Source organism: Panthera leo, chromosome D1 (genome assembly GCF_018350215.1).
Source record: "Panthera leo isolate Ple1 chromosome D1, P.leo_Ple1_pat1.1, whole genome shotgun sequence".
NCBI classification, from domain to species: Eukaryota; Metazoa; Chordata; class Mammalia; order Carnivora; family Felidae; genus Panthera; species Panthera leo.
Window position 1 is genome coordinate 107657877 of NC_056688.1, and position 19954 is coordinate 107677830.

The 19954-nt window shown below is 56.4% G+C and overlaps 1 protein-coding gene and 1 long non-coding RNA gene across 2 annotated transcripts in view; one reads left to right on the forward strand and one right to left on the reverse strand.

Annotated features, from left to right (window-relative positions):
* NRXN2 (neurexin 2) overlaps positions 1–19954 on the reverse strand; it is a 79973-nt gene that overhangs the window by 55111 nt on the left and 4908 nt on the right. The window contains exons 4-6 of the mRNA XM_042905340.1: positions 17031–17332; positions 2925–3086; positions 1798–2236 (exon numbers count right to left, since the gene is read on the reverse strand). Of these exons, the coding sequence (XP_042761274.1) occupies positions 1798–2236; positions 2925–3086; positions 17031–17204 (775 nt within the window). The 5' untranslated portion in view covers positions 17205–17332. The remainder of the gene's footprint in view (positions 1–1797; positions 2237–2924; positions 3087–17030; positions 17333–19954) is intronic.
* Positions 860–7777, forward strand: LOC122199949. The gene is made up of 3 exons (XR_006193671.1): positions 860–1295; positions 3797–3973; positions 7309–7777. It is a non-coding gene; the product is annotated as an uncharacterized LOC122199949 (long non-coding RNA).

Genomic DNA, 19954 nt, shown 5'->3' on the forward strand with positions numbered 1-19954 from the left:
GGTAGACACATACGATGGAATAGTGTTCGGCCACAAAAAGGAAGGAAATAGTGACACAGTGCTACAACATGGATGAACCTGAAACCATGCTAAGTGGAATGAGCCAGACACAAAAAGACAATTATTGTGTGATTCCGTTTACAGGAGGTCCCTCCATTTAGGAGGCCCCTAAAGTAGTCAATTCATAGAAACAGAAAGTGGGATGGTGGCTGCCAGGGACTGGGGGGAGGGGGACTAGGGAGTTAGTGTTTCATGGGGATAGCGTTTCAGTTTGGGAAGATGAAAATATTCTGGAGGTGGACGGTGGTGATGATTGCACAGCAGTGTGGATGTCCTTAATGCCACTGAACTGTGCACTTTAAAAATGGTTAAAATGGTAAATGTCATGTGTAATTTAACACAATTAAAAAACAAACAGGGAAAAGGTCAAGGAGAGCTTTGTTGCGATGACTGCCCCAAGTCTGGGCTTAGGTGCATAAATGAATGTGGGACATCAGAGATGGCCAGAGCTGGTCAAACAGCGACCCAGGGACCAGCCAGACCTGGTATGTGGGCTCTGGAGATCTGTGGGAAGCTAAGGAGAAGAGAGAGAGAGGGGTTCTCTGCAAGGCCTGGACAGACTTCCGATCTAGAGAGTTACTAATCACCTGTGTGGAGACCCTGGGAGGCAGCAAGTGCCCTGTGAAGACCCCCGGGTACCATCATGAGACAAAACCGGGGGATGAACTCATGTACTATAAAGCCCAGGAAAGGCGACATTTCCCTGGAGAAGAGAAAGGAAGAAACAGCCAGCCACGAAAGGCTGATGCTTCCAGGGGCCACAGTGCTCCTGGTGGGGAGGGGGGGGGGAGACCATCCTTCCACCCAGTCTCAAAGGTCTGGTGCAGGGACAACTGGGGAGCACAACGATTTAGCTGACGCTGGTAAGTGCTTACGCTGGATAATGTGTCAGCTCCCCTTTACATCAATTCGTTCTCTCATGGTCAACAAGATGGAAAAGAGGAAAAGAGAGCACTGGGCAGGAAACAAGAGAACGGGAAAAGAAGACCGAAAAGGAAGAGTCAAGGGGTGGCTGGAAGCAACACAAGGTTTGAGAAACAGCACCTGCCTGGCCCGAGCACTCTCTGCCCTGCCGCTTTACTGTGCTAGAAGCCTCACCAGGTGGGAGTGTCAGGTTGTTGAGCGTCTGTGTCGCCCCCAACCAGAGCCTGAGCTCCATGACAGCAAAGACCGTTGAGTCACCGCCATCCCCGTCCCAGCACCTTGGACAGCGCCTGGCGCTCCGTAGGTACTCGGTAAGAATTTGTTGAGTAGTTAATGAAAGAGAGTTGCATGGACCTAGCTAGAAAGAAGGGAGGCGTGGTTGGGAAGTTTTGGTTTTTTGTGGGGGGGGAGGAGAATGGGATGTCTACTCTGTGTTAGGCACGGTGCTAATGCTTTTACACGTATTTTCTTATTTTCTTCTCTTAAGGACCTCCAGTGTAATGGATGTAGATAATGAAACTAGGGTTTTATAAATAATGAAACTAGGGCTTCAAGGGGTTGAATAAAGGACCTAAGGTCACACACACAGTAAGCGGGAGAGCAGAGGTGCGACTCCAGGTCTGCTGACTCCAAACACTATGCTCCTTCTGTCAGTGCGCCATGACAAGGAGGGACAGCGAAGGGGCTGACAGGGCCAGAGGAAGGGGTAGGACAGCAGTGGAAGGGACCTGGAAAGAATGTCAGGGCGGGGGGAGTGGGGGGGGGGAGAGGAGTGGCTGGGAGGAGAGCGGAAGGGACCAGAGGCCTCCTGACCTTTGCGCCCGTCCCTTTGGAAGTCCACGTGGCACCACTCGCCATCGTTGACCTTGCGGCTAGATGCCCGCAGCTTGATGCCCCCAGAGCCCATGTCCAGCAGCAGGTAGAGGTAGCCATCCAACAGCTCCATGGCAAAGTAGTCGGCCCGCTGGGCAGAGCTGTGGCTGCCGGCCCCGGCCCCGGCCCGCCGGCCCTGGCTGAAGAGCAGCAGCCCGTTGGGCTCAGTGGTACGGAAGTCTAGGGAAATGGAGCTGGTGCGTCTGGCACTCCAGCGGGGCAGCGCCACAAAAGCCTCAGGACTCTCAAAGGTCACGGGGTCCAGGGCAGCCACATCCTCACAGCGGAATGACAGGTCCCCCTGCAGCTTCATCTTGGGGTCCCCTTCCTTTGCCAGGCGAGACAGTTCCAGCTTGAAGTCATTATTCTTATAGACCACCTGCAGGGAGGGGTGGGGTCAGGGGTGAAGAAGCAAAAGCGGCTCAGGGCCTGGCCACTCCTGCCCAGCTTGGACCTCTGTTCTAGAACTTCGTGCACAGAGGCTGTGAACCAGCACCTCCCTCGCCCCACTTATTTTCCGGGTTCCGTCTTCCAGCCCGGCACTCGCGGGACAGCCCTCATTGTCCGCGGGACTGCGGTTCACAATAATGGCACGACAATCTCTGTTACCATCTAGTCGACATTTTCCGATTGCCAAGGTATTTTTATTCACACTCTCATCTGCTCCTCACACCCACCTTAAGAAGTAGGCACTGACTACTCATGTTATAGATGAGGAAACTAAGAATTAGACTGGCCAACGGACTTGGCCAAGGTCACAGAGCTAGTGAGGGGAAGACCCAGGACCAAACACAGGGCTTTAGTGTTCACGCCCAACAGTCTTTCCTCTGTACCGCAGCTGCCCTCCAGGGTCCTCTGAGAGGCTAGGGGACTTCAGAGGCTCAAGGAAATGAGAGAGAAGCTTCTTGATGGAGTCAGTGGGGCTTAGGTTTTGAATAGGAGAGGTCTCCCACCACCTTGGAAGGAACAGGGGAACCAGGCGGTTGGCCAGGTCAGACTAAATCATGCTGAAGACAGGGACCAAAGGGTTTCCTGGCTGACCCCAGACCCTTCCTAGACCTACTCACGTCCTTCAGGCAGCCCATAAAGTTGTTGCTGACGGGTGAGCCCGGTAGGTCAGCCGTGTTGGGACTGCCCCCAATGTAGAAGAAGTCATCAGAGCCCAGCATGGTGTAATCCTCCTGCGTGTAGCCTGTGGTGGTCAGGATCCCGTCCACTGAGATGGTCACCTGCCCAGCCCAGGGAGGGAGGGGGAGAGACAAGGAGACAACCGGCATCAACCCCCTGGGAAAAGCCACGGGCTGGGCAAGGGAGGGGCCAGGGGGCTGCGGGGGAGGGGGACCCCCATTTTTATGTCTGCTTGTCTTGGAGGAGGAACAGTGGGGGGAAAAGAGGGAAGGCGGGAAAGGAGGCAGCACAAGATTTGATGGTTTCAGGGTGGGCTAAGGCCTGCCCCACGGCCCCCAGCTCAGCAGGCAGACGCCTGGAGGGTACTCAGAGGGCTCACCATGAAGTACACCAAGAAGCAGTTCCTGGAAATGGCTCCAGAAAGGAGCAGGGACCTCAGGACAAGGCCCCATTCTGGGGGGATGCAGTGCACCCTCCCTTCCCTCCTCTTGAGGTGCTCTCTGGATCCTCATGTGATTTCAGAGCGTCTTTCATAAAGGAGGTTGAAACACCAATTCACCTTGGATCTTGGTGGCTTTGCCTCGCCTGCAGCCCTTCAGAGCACTGAAGAGTCTTTTCAGTCTTAGCCCAGCAGGGAAATGGGAGACAGCAAGGGCATGGGAAGGGGGGCTCAGATACTACTGGGGATGGTTGGAACTTCCTGAGGGATGCATAATGCCCTTCGCCCCTCGGGGCTGATTCCCACCACCACGACATCAAGGGCTCCCACTGGTCCATGCCCTCTTTCTGAGTCTGTCTCTTTACTTCCCAGGTCCCTCTGTGGCTCTCTCGTCTCCCAGGGAGAGGGTAACCCTTCGCCAAGTCACCGGCCTGAACTTTTTCTTCATTGTCTTCCCTACGAACATCACCACTGTTACTCAGAGCCAAGTTAGGGAACAGAGGGTAACGGGGCTAACCTCATGATACCTTAACCCTGGGCTGAAGTCAGGTAAGAAAGCAACATGGGTAAGGATGGGGGAGTAATTCAGCATTCCAAAGAGGTGAAAGGGGCTCAGCAGGGGCCTGATGAAGGCAGAAGTGACCTTGGGGAGCAGGGACAAATGCAGGAAACTCTGTCTACCCACTCCCCAAATGCCCACTTGGTCCCCAAAAAGTTTAGCCATAGGAGCAGCCCACAGGGGCTCTAGAGACCCAACAAGGTTGTAGGGGAAGAGCCAAGGGCTTCGGGACCACGAGCCCTCGCTCTAGGAAGGCTGTGGCTTAGGGCAGTCGCCTGGGAAAAGCAGACAGGCTCCTGCAGGAGCCGTCAGGAAGCTGGCTCACGGTGAACCCCGACACTGTGCTTCCAACAGACCACAGCTCACCCCCACTTCCCAGGCCCCAAACATGCTTTAGCACCCCCTTGTCAGGCAAAATCTGGAGGTTTGGGCCTTCCAGTCACATCCTGGGATGTCCCCACCCACACCAGTCTATACGCACATGCCACCAGCCATCTTCCCGAGACTGGTCTCCGGGGTTCCATTGTCACGTGGGGTTGAAGGAGGGTGTTAGGAATTCCTAAAGAACCTGGGCAGAATGAGGCAAGGGGAGCTTCCCCCACAGGGCCCCCGAGTCCCCCTCGTGCTGGGCTGGGGCCTCACAATGAGTGGGGGTACAGCTGAGCAAAGCGAGGGCTGAAGGGGCCCCCTCCTGGGAACCATCAAACCTTGTGCCGAGGGGGAGGGCGGGTACCAGGTTCAAGGACAGAAGGCAAGGGGGTGTCTTTGTGGAAGGGGGCAGTTTGAAAGATTTTGAGTCTTGTCTTGAGGGGAGGGCTGGTCATAATGGTTTATTTCTTCTTCCCTCCACCCGCCCGAGGCTGGGAAGCAGGGATCTGGGTGGGAAAGGGAAGGGTCAAAGTATTAGTCACAAAAACATGCAGACAAGATTAGAATGGGCAGAAGGGAGCTGGGGAAAGGGCAGAAGGGGGCTGGGATGAAGGGACAGGATAAGACAGGGAGGGGTGGGAGGTGAAGGGTCTCCTTGGGGCAAATTCAGTTCTATTCTGCCCTGCACCTCCACTCCACTCGTGATGCTACACTGAGACCAGGAAATGGGCCACTAATGAGGTCCTGAGCCTGTGTCTGGTCACCCCAGTTGGAAGGTCAGCGCCTGAAGGGCAGGCCCCCGGCGTGACATGTCCCTGTAACCACACTAGTCCCAGCACAATCCAGGGGCACATCATGGCCATTAAAGGTGAACATCAAGTCACCTTGTGACCCAGGGAAACAGTGGGCTCTCACTGCCTGTGTCCCATCTATAAGCCCAAAGCCTCAGGAGCCTCGAGTGAACAGACCTCCATCCTCCAAGACTGCTCTGGTCACGTGCCCCTGCTTCTGTGCAGGGGGAGAGCCCTTCCAGCCCCCTCAGCCACTAAGCTGTGTCCTCCCTCTCCAGGCCCAGCAGCCAGGGCACCAGCTGCCATCTCCCCCACCCTATGGGCTCTCTTTGGCCCAATCCATGCAGTGAGCTCATCTGCCTTTGCCATTCTAGAGTCAGAAGGACTCGACCTTTGGGGGGCGCTCTCCTCAACTCCCCTTCAGACTAGGCATGAATCTGACCTTGCCCACTACAGCTTTATGCAAATCACTGCCACAGGGCGCCTCTTTTGGGGAAAAAACCACCCTCCTGTCTGTCCCCCAGATTTACAACTATTTTTTTAGAGCAGCCCCGGCCCAGGGGCTGGGGGAGAGGGTAGCAGGAGACAGGGTAACATACGGAGGTGCACGGAGGAAGGGCGGTCAGCCTGGGGGTGGAGGAAGTTGAGGGAGAAAGGGGGAGACGGGCACTGGGTGGAAAGGAAGCCAAGAGTAGGGGGGGTGGAGGACAGTCTCTGGGGAAGGCAAGGAGGGAGATGACGGAGATTAGTAAAACCCGACTGTTCCCTCAGACAAATCAAAGTCCAGACACAAAAATGGCAGGTTCGTTAGTAAAAGCAGGAAACAGGGGAGTAATTCCCCCGTCCCCCTCCACCCCAGGGGTTCGTGTTGCCCCTGCCCCCCAAGCCCCCCCTCCCCGCGCAGCTTCTGGAAGGGGTGGGGCCGGCGGGGGAGGAGGGCAGGGGGGCCGTGCGACAGAACAGCCTCTGCAGCTAGGGCACATGCAGGTTAGAGGGCCACGGGTGGGGGGCCAGGCCCAGCAAGAGAGGTGAGAGAAAGGCAGCCGCAGGTGAGAAGGCATGCGGGGCCAGCGGAGATGGGGAAGAGCGGAGATGGAGGTGAAAGAGCTGTGGGCGCAGGAAGGAGAAGCTTCCTTCCAATGGAGGAGGGGAGAGGAGTCGCCGTGAGGACAAAGACATCTATGGGTGGAGGAAAAAAGGGAAGAGACATGAGGCTCAGATCTTCCTCACCGGAGAGTGACTCAGACGCTCATTCCCACCACCCATTCACTACTGGTCACTGACCCAGACACACCTGCTCACACGCCACATCCTGCTGGAGGCAGTGGGAGGACGTCCCGACCGGCTCATTTCCAAGCAGCCATCTTTCCGTCATCAGGACCACGGCTAGCACCCGAGACACTGCAGACACTCGGCACTCAACCCACACCAACCCATCAACGCAGACAGGCAGGGCCCTGACTGGGGACTGAGTAGGCCAACGGGAATGAGCCACAGCTCTGCCCTGGAAGAACCAGGCCCAGCTAGGGAAGAAGGGGTGGAGCACCGAAGACGTGGAAGCCCAGCCTCCCTCCACACCCCAGGAGCACGGAGGGTGGCTGGAGGTGGCTTCCAGGGGCAGCCTACGACCTGGGCGGGGTCTCAACCCTCCCTGCTGGGCCCACCTCTCTTCTGCTCTGCTCGGCTGGGCTCCTCTTAGGGAGGCTGGTAGGATGTGAAACCGGGCTCTATAGCCCCACAGGTACGCTCCGTGCCTATCATGACCCAGGAAGAAAGGCTGAGGAAGAGGGAAAGATCCTCTGGCATCATCCAGATCCCTTCCCAGCTGCCTGCTAGGATCTCAGGGTCACTGACCTCCCCTTCAAGGGAGAATAATATTGTGAGCATGGGTGTTTCTGACTTGTGGATGGGCTAGATGGGTTTCTGGGATTTTGAAAGCCATTGACAATGTACGCAAAATTGCCTCCTTAGTCCATTGCCATCATCAAATTCTCAAAAGGATCTATGAGCCAAAGATGGTTAAGAACAACTAGTTTAGGAAGAAGGCCTGGGCTTCCCTTAGGATTGGGTGGGGCGGGAGTAGGGCAGGAAGACAGGGGAAGGACGGCTGAGGGAGGTCATGCATCCCTGCTATGTGTTTAAGTTCAGCCATCTGTTTGTGGTAGGGAGAAGCTAAAGAGAGAATCGGGTTGGAAACAGGAAAACGACTTAGCCAGCAGTCATGGCCTGACAGCGAACCCTGACGTTTGGATTTGATGAAGCCTGGGACTAGAGGAGAAAGACTCCAGGCCAGAAACCTTGAGTTCCTGTGCAACCTTTACCATTTTCCAGAACAATCTCTGCCTCTCATCTGTAAAAGGGGCTCAGTGACCTCCATCGTCCACACTTCTTCCAGGCTGACCATGCAGATTAAATGAGGTAACCGAAGGGAAGGCACCGGACCCTTCCATAACTGTCATGTAGTCCTGGGTTTTCTCTAGGCCTCAGTTTCCCCCTCTGTTAACTGAGAACAATCTCTGATGTCTCAATCTGGGCATCTGTCAAGTTTAAATTATATTCAGACTGTGAGAGCTGTTTAGAAGAATCACAGACCCCAGTGTATGCACAAAGAGCTATTTTTCTTTTTACAAGAAACCTTCGGGGGCAACTGGGTAGCTCAGTATGTTGAGCGTCCAACTCTTGGTTTCAGCTCAGGTCATGATCCCGGAGTGGTGAGATCAAGCCCCGTGTCAGGCTCCACACTGAGCGTAGAGCCTGCTTAGAATTCTCTCTCTCTTCTGTCTGTCTGCCTCTCTCCCTCTCTCTCTCCAAAATTTAAAAAAAAAAAAACAAAAAAAAAAAACCAAGAAACAAGAAAACTTCCATCATCCTGACCACATCTAACCCAAACCTCTCAACTGATTGGCCTTTTTGGTCTGTATTCACCCTCTACCCAAGGAGAAACGCTCAAATAACAAGAAAAGAGACCATATACAAATGCATTAGTAAGATAAACACAAAACCAACAGGAACCTGGTTGAGGAATACCCGGGAATAATAAGAAAAGGGTGAACCCCGTCTTTTTGGTGCCCCAGGCTCTAATTCCGGTCTTGGCCTGAAAATGCTGATCCCTGGGGCAGGTGTTTGAGGGCTTATGAGGCTACTCAGGGCGCCGAGAGGCAACCTGCTCTGATCGTCAAGCAGTGACGCTCACCCCGTGGACTTTAAAAACTTCGAATTTACGGGAACCTCCCTTGCCAAGGCTGAAATCAGACAAGGCTGCTTCACCGTGTTACTCCGTCTTTCCTCCTCCTCCCCAGGCCAACTCCTGAGGCATTCTGGGGTTTCTTGCAATTATCTTGGGGACTGATTCCTAAGAAGGGACGATAATAGCGTCTCCAGTGGGGCCAGAGATGCTGTATTCTCCAGGGTTCGCTATAGGAAGGGGATCACTTCTTTACAAAACATCCTCACCCTGGAAACACTGAGATAATCAGTTAACATGTTATGAAGATTAATAAAATTATGGTTCCCTGTACAGAGCACAGACGCTTTCACTCCCATTACCCTACTTGATCTCCACACTGACCCCATGAAATGGACAATGCGCGTGTACCATCACCCGTTCGGTAGCTGAGGAAACTGACCTTTGGCTCAGGTCCATGTGGTCAATCTGTAACTGAATTGAGACCAGAAGGAAGGTCTATGGCACCCTAACCCCTAGACGGTATTCCCCGGGTGTTTGGGAGTGTGCCACGTGGGTTTATCTTGCCTCCTTTCTGTCCCCAAGGTCACAGGTTGGCTGTCCAGGGAAGCTCTGTAAAGAAAGGGTTCCAAATGCCCGGCTCCTGACAGGCACTCAGTGGCCTGGCCTGAGAGGTGGCCAGCAGCTAACTTCTAGAAGCAGCAGCTGGAGAGCAGAGCCTGGGATATGGGGTGGTGCTGGGACCACCACGTGGTTCCATGGGAACGTCAGGGTGGCTGGGAGTGGCCAGATGAGGTCTTGGAGCGGGGAAGGGCGGGGCTGGCTGTGGCGGTGGGCACTACCTCGGGGACAGGGCAGAGGACAGGGCTACCGTGGGTCTGTGGGTGCAGGGAAACATGGGTGCGTGGAAGCATCAGGACGGGCCAGACATAGCCTCACAGGTGGAGCCTCCTGGGGAGGTGGGGGGAGCCACTCAGCCCCGGAGCCCCAGCTATCGAGCTTCCCTCATCGCCAGCCAGCCATACGGATCTGGGAGGCTCGGAAGGCCAGGCAGCTGCCCCAAGCAGCGCAGGCCCCGCGGGAGCAGACACATCCATCTGCAAGGTCCCCAGCCTGGCGCTCAATCACTCTGCATTATTAATAGGCGATGAGTAACCGCCGGCTGCTGCAAAGCCAGGACGGGCAGGCACGAGGGAATCCCTGGGGATGGCACACGGCACAGCCTCCAGGCGCACGCTCCGAAGCCAGGCAAGGAGCAAAGAGCCAGCCCCAGCTCCTTCCCTGCTCCTGCCATCACGGCCCCCAGACTTCGGGGCTGGCCCCCGCGGCCCGCCTCCACGCGGAGCCCTTCCCCGACTCAAACGTACACACGGTCCCGCGGCCCCCCTGCTCACTCCCGCGCTTACACGTGTGGAATCACCCGCAGAAGCCCCCACACACACACACAGCACGGTCTCCCACTAACACCCCCTAAATGTCACACCAACATTTACACACAGCCGCACCCACACACCAACACACACCAGCTGCGTTTACACAGACACCCACATCAACACTCACCGGGACTGAGCCCAACCCAAACAGCGGAGCTTGGCAACAACTAGCCTGATTCACCCCTGCTGCACCTCCTCCTCTCATCCCCTCAACAGGGAAGGTAACCACCCTGTCAGAGGCCATGCAGGACAGGCACGGGGCACAGATCAGGGGAGATGGAGGGGAAGGAAGACAGTGTGAAACACAGTGTTAGTCAGAGCGGCAGAGTGGTGGGGGGGACTGGACGCTATCCCTCATGGGGGGAAAGACCATTCATGCCATGCAGATGTTGGGGGGGCAGACGGAACCACGAACCCTCAAGGCTGAGGAGTGAGGGAGGGGATGTCACCTCTTCCCTGGCAGCCAGCATGGGACAGCCCCCAATCTGGTACAAACTGCCGATCTGAAGGAGCTCTGGACTGGTCCCAGGCCGCTCGCTCTGCATCTCACAAGGCCATCCCCCCTCTGGGGGACTTGCCCAGCTGGCTGCCCCCGGAGGTCTCACTCCCAGCCCCCTCTCCCAACTCGAGGGGCCTGTCCGGGAGCTGACAGTGAGCAGAGAGCGTAGCATGTCATGGGATGGTGTTTTCCATGGATTTTCAGGAGACCAAGAAAGAAACTAAATCAAAGAGAAAAAAACGAGGGAGCGGGGTTGGGGGGGGATGGGAAAAGGAACAAAATAAAGCAATAGAAATAAGCAGCCTGGCATCGGGGCTGGTCTAACCAGAGCCGATGAACATGGGGCCTGCCCCCAGGTCTCTCTGGCCAGGAATCTGAATTCAGGAGTCGGGGTTATAGGGTTGGGACAGGCCAAATTCCTCGATTTCCATTTGCCTTTTGGATTTGAGTGGGGACCAAAAAAGAAAGAAAAGGGGAAAAAGGAAAACTAAAAGAGAGAGAAGCAAAATCTGAAGACTGTCCAGGACGCCAAAAACAATCAGAAGAGCAAAATAACCAAAACCAAACGGGGAAAGGAAACAAAAGAGGGAGAATCGAACAGCTAAAAAAACCCACGGCAAACCAAACGGTAAGACAATTAGAGTGATATCTACCAGATAATGCAGTTTGTTTACCATAGCGTGTCCAATTCCTGCGTGCTTCACCGGAGATATGGGGGAGGGGGTGGGAGGGGCCAAAAAAAAAAAAAAACAACAACAAAGACAACAACGAAAGAACAGAACGGAAAGAAAAGAAAAATAAAATGACCAACTGTGAAACTCAAGGAAGGAGGAAAAATATATAGCCATATATATTTGGTTGGTTGTTCAGACCCTCCCACCTTAGGCTGAGCGGAAGTATTTTTGCTTAAAGAAAATTAAATCATAATGGGAGGGAGAAATAAAACACACAAAAAAATCGAAGCCCTTCTTCTCCCAATCGCCCCCCCCTCCAGCCCCTCCTCTGGATTCCTCTGCCCCCCAACCCTTCCCGGAAGAGCCGGCTGCAGAGAAGGGGAACAGTTCAAGACCTTGGTTAGTAGAGAAGAAAACAACAAAAGAACTAGACCAGGAAAGCAAAGACTTAAAGATGGCCGACATTCCGCAATGAGACAGAAAGGTTAGTTTGGTTTTTCACTCATACCTCACCCCACCTGTCCCTGCCCATCCCTTGGTCCCCTGGGTTATAAGCGTGTTAGTAACACACACAGAGTCGGCAACGGGGTTTTCCAACAGAGGGTGAGAGAGGGAAGGCAGGGGGTTAAGAAGCAGACCCAATTATGCAGTATTAGTAAGTCCTTTCAGCTGAAATGTTAGGGAATTGAAGGGAAGGTTGGGGGCGGGGGGGGGGGACAAGGGGTGTGAGAAAGGGATGGGCTATTGACTCGGGTAATGGACAATGGGTTGTTGGCTAACTGGTCAACCAGATGGCTTTCCAGAGAACTGGCCAACTGGCTGACCAGTGAGCGTGTTGAGTTAATGGGTTAACTGGTTGGTGATGGGCCAGCTGTCAGGCTGGGAGAAGAGTGGCCAATGCCCTAGAGAATCATCACAGGACTGGCTAGAATGAGAGGTCATTTCATTTGGAGGCAAAGGGAAGAGGTTCCCAAGGAGCAAGGGAAGGGATACAGGTGTGTGCTTTCTGTGGGAATGTAGGACAGGCAAACTGATTCAGGGAGTCATGGAGGGGAGGGGGCAGCTCCTCTTTTATTGGTTCTCTTCCGTGAGAAAAGAAGAGAGATAAGGGTCACCACCAGAAGAGGGAAAAGGAAACCTTGCCCTCCATGGGCTGGCACTGGGCTCACTTTCACGGCATACCTAATCCCAAACCCGCCTCCCTCTCCTCCCGCTCTCCCACTCATAGCTGACCCGTCCTTCCTGCCTAATTTGATTTTTCAGAGCCCATATTTCCCCCAAAGTTCCCCAGGTTCTTCAAACACCCCACCCCCATTCTCTGATGCTCCTCTGGGCAATCACCTCTCCTAGAATCAAGTACCCCCCACCACCACGCCTGTAAGTCCCTGGAATTGGTTAACGTTTTCCCAGCAGCCCAGCCTCCTCCCATGCACACCCCATAGACCCCTGAGCCTCTCCTCCCCACAGCCAGCACTGAAAATCCATAACCCCCACACACCACACCAGAAAAAGGGACACAGAGGCCCACTTACCTCTAAAACCCCTTACTCCTCCCTAAGCTATAAGCTGGCCTCTTCTATCCCAGCCTCTAGAGTCCCCACCCCCATGTGGCTCTTCTCAAGGCCAAAGGCAAGGGCAACAGTCACCTTCAAAATCAACCCTGGTCTTTGTGGAGGCAATGTCAGTGGGACTTGGGACAGCTGCACCGAGAGTATTGGAGATGATGGGACACCATTGTGTGATGTCCATTAAATACTAAACTGCACCCCTGAGAGTATGATTTCGAGAAGTCTTCTATGGACAGATCCATTAGTTACAGCATTATTATAACCAGTGGGCACAGGACTAACTCAGAAAGACAAGTAATAAGGGCCTCATATCATGAAAAAAAAAAAAAAGAATTCAATATTTAGCAGCCAGAAGAAGGGCTGAATGACCAATACCAATTACTAGCAATACAGAAGCAGTTTCCCTAACAGGGAGGCAAGAGTCTCAGGTCAGGTGCAGTGACGGGTGCAAGAGGCTAACCCATAATACGAGAGTTAGCACAGCCGGGTAGTAGGACTGTCGTGAAGTGAAGAAGCCAGCTAGTCAGGACAAGGACCGATTGGTTCCAGGGCAGCTAAACCAATCGCATCCAAAAAGACAAGAATTTTCTGGTGTCACTGACTAGTCCGACCACGCAGGGGGAAAAAGTAGGGGTGTGGGGGGAGGGGCTGGGGGTACAATTCTAACTACTACTACTCGTTTTGAATGAAGACTGGTTGTGGAGACTCAAATAAGGGGGGAAAAAAGAACAGTTTTCAACTTTCTGGGACAACTTTAATATTTAACAAGCAGAACAGCAAATTAAGAAACGGGACTGAGAGGGAAGAGACGTGCGTTCAAAGCCCGGGACTTCCACTAATATGTCAAGACCATCCTGGCTTCCTCTGAAAAGCAGCAAGGTTGGAGTTGGCCGAGACGGGGCCGGGTGCAGAGCCCAGACCAAGGCGATCGTGGCCAAATTAACTAGAGTGGAGTTTGTGCTGGAAACCATTCCTGGTGGCCTGTGACATAGCACAAGCCGGTGCCTTCCCAAATGCCAGGACCTGGAATACGGAGGCTTCAGACTAGCAAATGAACGATAAAGGCTTTTCCCCACTCACAGAATCAGAGGGCTCCTGGAGTCCAGGAGCGTAAGAACGACAGTGCGTGAGGAAGGAAGGAAGCATCAAGTCATTAAGTCACAGAGGGGAGAGGTCAGTCATAATAATATCCAGTGGTAATCTACCCCCCTTCTCCACTCTCAACTCTGCCCGTCGCTCCAGCCCCTCAAGAAAGCCAAGACCAGGATTATACACTCAAATCGCAAAAATCCGGATGAAGGCCATCTTCGTGGAGCTTGGGCAGGAGAAGCTCGGGACAGAGAAGAGGCGCTCGCTCTGCTCAGGGCTTGAGGGGGCCCATTTTTCAGAGAGACGAGCAGAACACTCAGACGGTCTCAAGAGTTGGGAACATCCAAGAAGGGCAGATCCACAAGACAAATCACATAGTAGAGCCGCCTTTGTATTTCACACCAATTACAGCGGCCGGGCTCTCCTTGGGAGGCAGAGAGATGGGCGCGGCTGCAAAGTCAGACAGACTTTCCAATTCTACCTCTTCCTAACTGGATAACGTTGGGCAAGTTCTGTAACCTGCTGAGTCTCGACTTGCTCACTGATAAGAATGGGAATATGGGGGGGGGGGGTGGCGCCCGGGTGGCTCAGGTCATGATCTGGCAGTTTGCGAGTTCGAGCCCCGCGTCGGGCTCTGTGCTGACGGCTCAGAGCCCGGAGCCGGCTTCATATTCTGTATTTCCTTCTCTCTCTGCCCCTCCCCCGCTCATGCTCTGTCTCAAAAATAAATAAACATGGGGGCGCCTGCGTGGCTCAGTCGGTTAAGCGACTGACTTCAGCTCAGGTCATGATCTCTCAGTTCGTGAGTTCCAGCCCCACGTCAGGCTCTGTGCTGACAGCTTGGAGCCTGGAGCCTGTTTCACATTCTGTGCCTCCCTCTCTCTCTGCCCCTCCCCCCTCATGCTCTGTCTCTCAAAAATGAATACACATTAAAAAAAATTTTTTTTTTAAAAAGAGAGAGAGAAGAAATGAATGCAATATGGAGCACACGGAAGGAATACGATCCTTCTAACCCTATCAAGGGCTAGAACGCAGGGTCTCCTAAGGGGGCCCGAGGGGGCACGCCGTCCTTGGTTAGGAACCACTGCTCTAGAGACAACAGGACCCAGTAAATTATTCTTAGAAGCCCTGAAAAACGGGCAGGGGCTCCAAGGGCCTGGTGAGGAAGTACTCGGCCGCAGGCTAGACCTTGAGTGAGGATGATGAACCCAGACCACAGCCCCGAGGCTGACCTTCCCGGTGATGGTCACAAGGGCCGAAACAGAATGGCACCTCGCGTTTCTGGGTGTGGACTAGAGTCCAACAAATCCCTCCAGAAACCCTTCCTCAAGAGTGCTCTCAATCAAAGCCTTCAAGCGGACACCCTCTTTGGCCCTGAAGGCCTGTGTTCAGGTCACCATGACCGGGCTCTGCTCTGACTCATCGTACAAGAGGCCAGAAGGAAGTGGTTCCCAGCAGTTCCCAGCTTGAGCCCTCAACTCTGGGAGCCCCACAAGGAGGACACCACGGGTCGCTGTCCACGCTCGGTGCTGCTGAGGCCAGGCTTCATCCCCTCTGGGTGGCTTTCCTGCCGCCCCCGGAGCCGCAGACCTTCCCCTCCTCTTGGTGTTCCGCAAGGTCCTAGAATTTTTCAGGACCCTGCTGCTCAGCGGGCGCGCGCACGAGCTTTGCTCTGCTAACTTTTAACAGACTCATCCTGACTCCTCGAGAGCAGAGCTGGGAGAGAAGAGACTGTCTTTTCTCCCCCTCTTTTCCCCGCTGGTTTGTCAGTAGTGACAGCACCCGTCCAGCGGAGGGAAAACCAGCAAGGGGCACAGAAGCAACCCCCCCCCCCCGCCCTCTCCCGCAAGTATGACAGGTGGGCACGATGCACTCGGGTTTGCTCAGATAACAGTGACAACACAGGACAGCCCTCTGACGGGATCGGAGAACAATGTGACAAGAAGAGAGAGAGACTGCAGCGAGGAGGGTCCCCCCGCCCCCGGGCAGGGGGGGGCACGGAGAATAGGCACGTGGAGAGGAGCCCACGACAGGTGGCAGCAGGCAGGGTTAGTCCCAGAGTCCTCCCGGCAGGGGGGAAGGCACTAAATGAGGAGGATTCCCCATTAGATCATCACCCACTGGGGGTGGAGAACAGGTAGGAAGTGTGACAGCAGCCAGAATCCCGACTCCCATCAAGGAGCCTTTCGATGGGGGGAAGGGGAAGGGGAGGAGGAGGAGGAGGAGGAGGAGGAGGAGGAGGAGGAGGAGGGCGACGACGACAGCGAGGACCAAGACAAGGAGAGAGAGTGGAGAGCCAGAACGAGGCAGTAGAGGGAAGGAGAAGGCCTAACCCGGCAGCAGCCGTGCCTCCGGGGACAGAGACGTTCCACGTTGCTGGTGGCACTCAGCCTGCTGGCAATGCAGCTGGAAGACACTTCCCTGCCACAGGCTGTGAGACAAAGTGGTGAACCCAAGAGAAACGGACCGGCGGGAGGCTGGCCCCCTGGGCCCTGCCTGAGCGAACAGAGAAAGGAGCCAGGAGGTAGAGACAGGTACCACCTGGATACACAGGGACCCCTCAACAAGGGTCTGGCTTGGACTCTGCTCGAGGCAGGAGCTTGTCAGGGCTGGAAACAAGCTGGGCCAGGGCGGGGGCGGGGGGGGGGGCGGTCACTGCCAAGGCCAGAGACATGGCCTCACCTGCTCTAGCCTCCCTGGGCCTTAGAAATGGTGGAGAGGCCACTACTCAGAGGACAGACTGAGGCCCTCGCCAAGCGGCCAGTCTAGGAGCGGGGGCTGAGGAGACACCGCAGAGAAGAGTCTCGTCCCTCCTGCAAGAGGCTGACCCGAGAGTCCCGTCCGGGCTCCTGCAAGGGGCCTGGGAGCCACGGCAAGATAACCACGGATTGCTGGGGCAGCCAGGGAGGGAGAGGAGAAAGGGGCGTGCTGCCCAGAGTGAGGTGGGGCTGAGCGTGTGCTCCCTCACGCCTGCTGCACCTCTGCCTCGCCACCACACCCCTGCCTCTGCCCTGGAAAGGTCCCGCCTGAGGGCAAGCCACACCCTGTCCCTACACTACCCCAGGCTTTCATCTGCGCCTTGCTGCCCTAGAGTCAGGATACCCACAGCTACTCGGCCAATCCGAAAGGCCCTCTTGCCAGGTCACCTGACTTCTCAGCCCCCAACCCTTGAAACCCTAGTCACCCCACTGGTGTGAGCCAGACCCTTCCCCTTCCTTCAGGCTCCTGCCCCACGGCGTCCCCTGAACTTGGCTTCCTGGTGCCTGCATCCTGCCCGCTGCCCCCGCACTCCCAGGCCCTCACAGCCCGAGCCTTGAACTTCTCCAGAACCACACCTGGCTGCCGGGCCCCTGACAACCCCGTGCCAGGCTGCCCTCTGTCCCCACCCCCGTTGGGCCCCAGACACAGCCGGCCCCCGGCCTTCTTCTTGCTCCCCCTACCTGGCGCAGGTTTCGGGTGACCCGGACGTCGTGCCAGGCGTTGTCGTTGAACTTGCCGTTGACAGGTTCCACAAGGGCCTCGAAGGCTCCTGAGCCCAGGTTGATGACCAGCCAGACGGCCCCGGACTTGAGGGACAGGTTGACATAGTCGGCCGACTTGCCCGTGTGCAACATCAGCCCGTTGCGCTGCAGGGTGCGGAAGGCCAGCGTGATCTCGTCCGTGCTGCTCTGGATGGGGTTGTGGGACAGGTCGTAGCAGAAGAACTCGTTTCCTTTGAAGGTCGCCACAAACTCCTCCTTGCCTGGACACCGTGGCGTGGGGAAACGGGAGAGGCTGAGTGGGGTGGGGCGCGCCAGACCTCCCCCTGCCCCTCCGGCAGCCCTGGCGCGGGCGTCAGGCCCTCTTCCCCCCACCCCTTCGCAGCCTGCCCACCCTCCTCTCTGCACCCGGCCGTCTTTCCTGTCAGAAAGCAACTTCCCCGTGTCCATTTCCAAAGCGGGAGGCTGCTAAATGGCTCTCACGCTGACAGCTGACAATTCAGCTGCCACGGGGCAGGCAAAGCAGACGTTCTCGCTGTCTCCTCCCTGGCCCACTCTCCGTCCCCTCCGTGGTTTTAACAAAGGGATGTGGAAGAGAAAAGAGGGGCGCCTCCCGACTTCCCCGTGGAGCGCCTCCCCTGTTTGGGGGGGCACCGAGGGTCTCCTGAGTGCAGCCCACCTCCCACTCCTGCCTCCTGTCTGGTGAAGGTCATTCTCAGTGCCCCCGGGACAGTTGCAGGCCTCACGTGGGGGATGGGACCGGCAGGCCAGTTGGGCAACAGGGAGCAGAAAAGGAGGACAGGGAAGCGGTGGGGTGGGGTAAGGCATCGGGAAGACACACGGGAAGGGGATGCACGTGACAGCGATGTGCACCGGGCAGCAGTGGGCCACCGGGTGTGGCTGGTTCCGACGGCCATCGTGCCGGTTATCTTCCCCAGCCCCGTGTTCTAGTCCAGCCTGAGAGGGCGGTGCAGACAGGCCCGAGGCGGGAGCCTCTGAGGTCCCAGAGGGCAGGGGTGGGAGCCCTGAGCGCCAGCAGGTGGCTAGGGTTTGTGCACGTGTGCGTGCATGTGTGTGTATGCGTGTGCCCATCAGCACCCCGCACGGGGCTCCCTCCGCGGGCACTTGCCAAGCAGAAGCAACGTGACCGAAAGGGCCTTAGGGATTTGTAGCGTTCGGTAAGCGGGTGACGAGTGACAGGACAGCAACAGCCTGTGGAGGAAAGCTGGGGTCGTAGCCCGACAACTTCACCAGCTAGAGCACACAAAGCGGGACGAGAAGGGGACACGGGCCGAGGGCAGAGCAGAGGACCTGGACCACAACAGCGACTCACTTGTCCCCAACAGACAGCAGCACGGTGATGGCTCGTCCCGCTCACCGCACAGCGTGGGTGCGCGTGAGGACTGCCCGCACAAAGTCTCTATGGAGCGCGGGGGCTCTCAGTACAGGCCCCCAGGCCCAGGAAGGAGCAGGGTGCAAGGCCGGGGCGCACGCACAGCCCTCAGAAGACACCTGCACTCCCGTGAGCCAGGCCACGGTGGCAAGCGCCACGTGTGGAAGCCGCGGCTCCCCGGGTGCACTCTCTGCGGATGCCCTTCCCCAGCACACAACAGCCCCGCTTCTCTCCCTCCGGGCAGCCTGCCCGGAGGCTGTCCTCACTGCCTCCGGATGCCAAGGCACCAGCTGCTGCCCCAGAGCCTGGCACCGCGCTCGCTGCAGCTGGCAAGGCCCGGTTTCCTGAGGCCACGGGGCAGCGAGGCTGGTGGGGGCACGGGCAGAACCCCGCTCTGCCTACCTTCGGGCTCCAGCAAGAAGGGCCAGGAAGCAAAAGGGAATCAAGCAGAGACAGCAAGGGCCAGTGAGGAAGAAGGGCGATGCAGAGGGAGGCCACGGAGAGGGGGAAGGATGGCCGTTGGGGACAGAAGGGAAATGGGAGCCGGCTCGGAGCACCGAGGGACCAAGAGGTGGTGGAGAGGAGAAGTCTGGTTAAAGACAAGGAGCAAGCCTGGAGGGGACAGGAAGGAAGAGGGCCAGCAAGGAAAGGGGGACAGGGACCTCTAGGGAATGGAAGCCAAGGCTTTCTCAAGGCCTGGCCGTTTCCATAGCAACCAGGCCTGCTGCCCAGGCACCGGCAGAGCCAGGGGGCCGGAGGACCAGAGAAAGGAACATGTTTGACCTTGGCTTTGCCACACGTCCTAGTCCCTCCCAGAAGCCAGGCCTCCTCTCCCATTCCCTCACCTTTGCGGCAAAGGAACAAACGATCATTCGAAGGAGAGTCAAACGGAAAGAAAGGATAGAACAATCACGTGAAGAAGTGATTGGGACAGAACAAAAGAGACCAGAGAGGAGGGCCAGGGGCTGGACCACAGCTGCCAAGGCGAAATGAAGAAACGAGGCCATCCTTTGATTCCTCTGGGCTCTGCCTCGGATCTCCTAGGAGAGGAGGCGAAGCCAGTCGCGGAGCCGCAGTCTACGCGTTCTCCCATTCCCGTTGCCGTCAGAGACCCGGACGGGCCCAGAGACAGAAAGAGGCTTGGAGCAGCCAGAGACAGAGGGAAAGAATTTGAGGAGAGGGATAGACAAGAGCGAAGGTGAACAGGACAGCCCAAAGATGGTGGGAAGGACAGAGACAGACCCTGAAGGGGGAGGAGGGCAGCAGGACTTCAAGGGATCGCTGGAGGGGGGGGTGGGGGACACTCGCGGTAAGGATTGGGGGACTGCCCTGCCCCAGGGCGCTCAGAGGAGCCAGACCCAAAGCACCAGGGGGCGCTCTCCCCCACCATCCCACGCACACCACCCAGGGAACTACAACTCCCGGCAGCACTAGAGAAACAATCGCAGCGCCCCCTACCCTCCACCGCCCCCTCTTGCACAGGAAGGGGGGG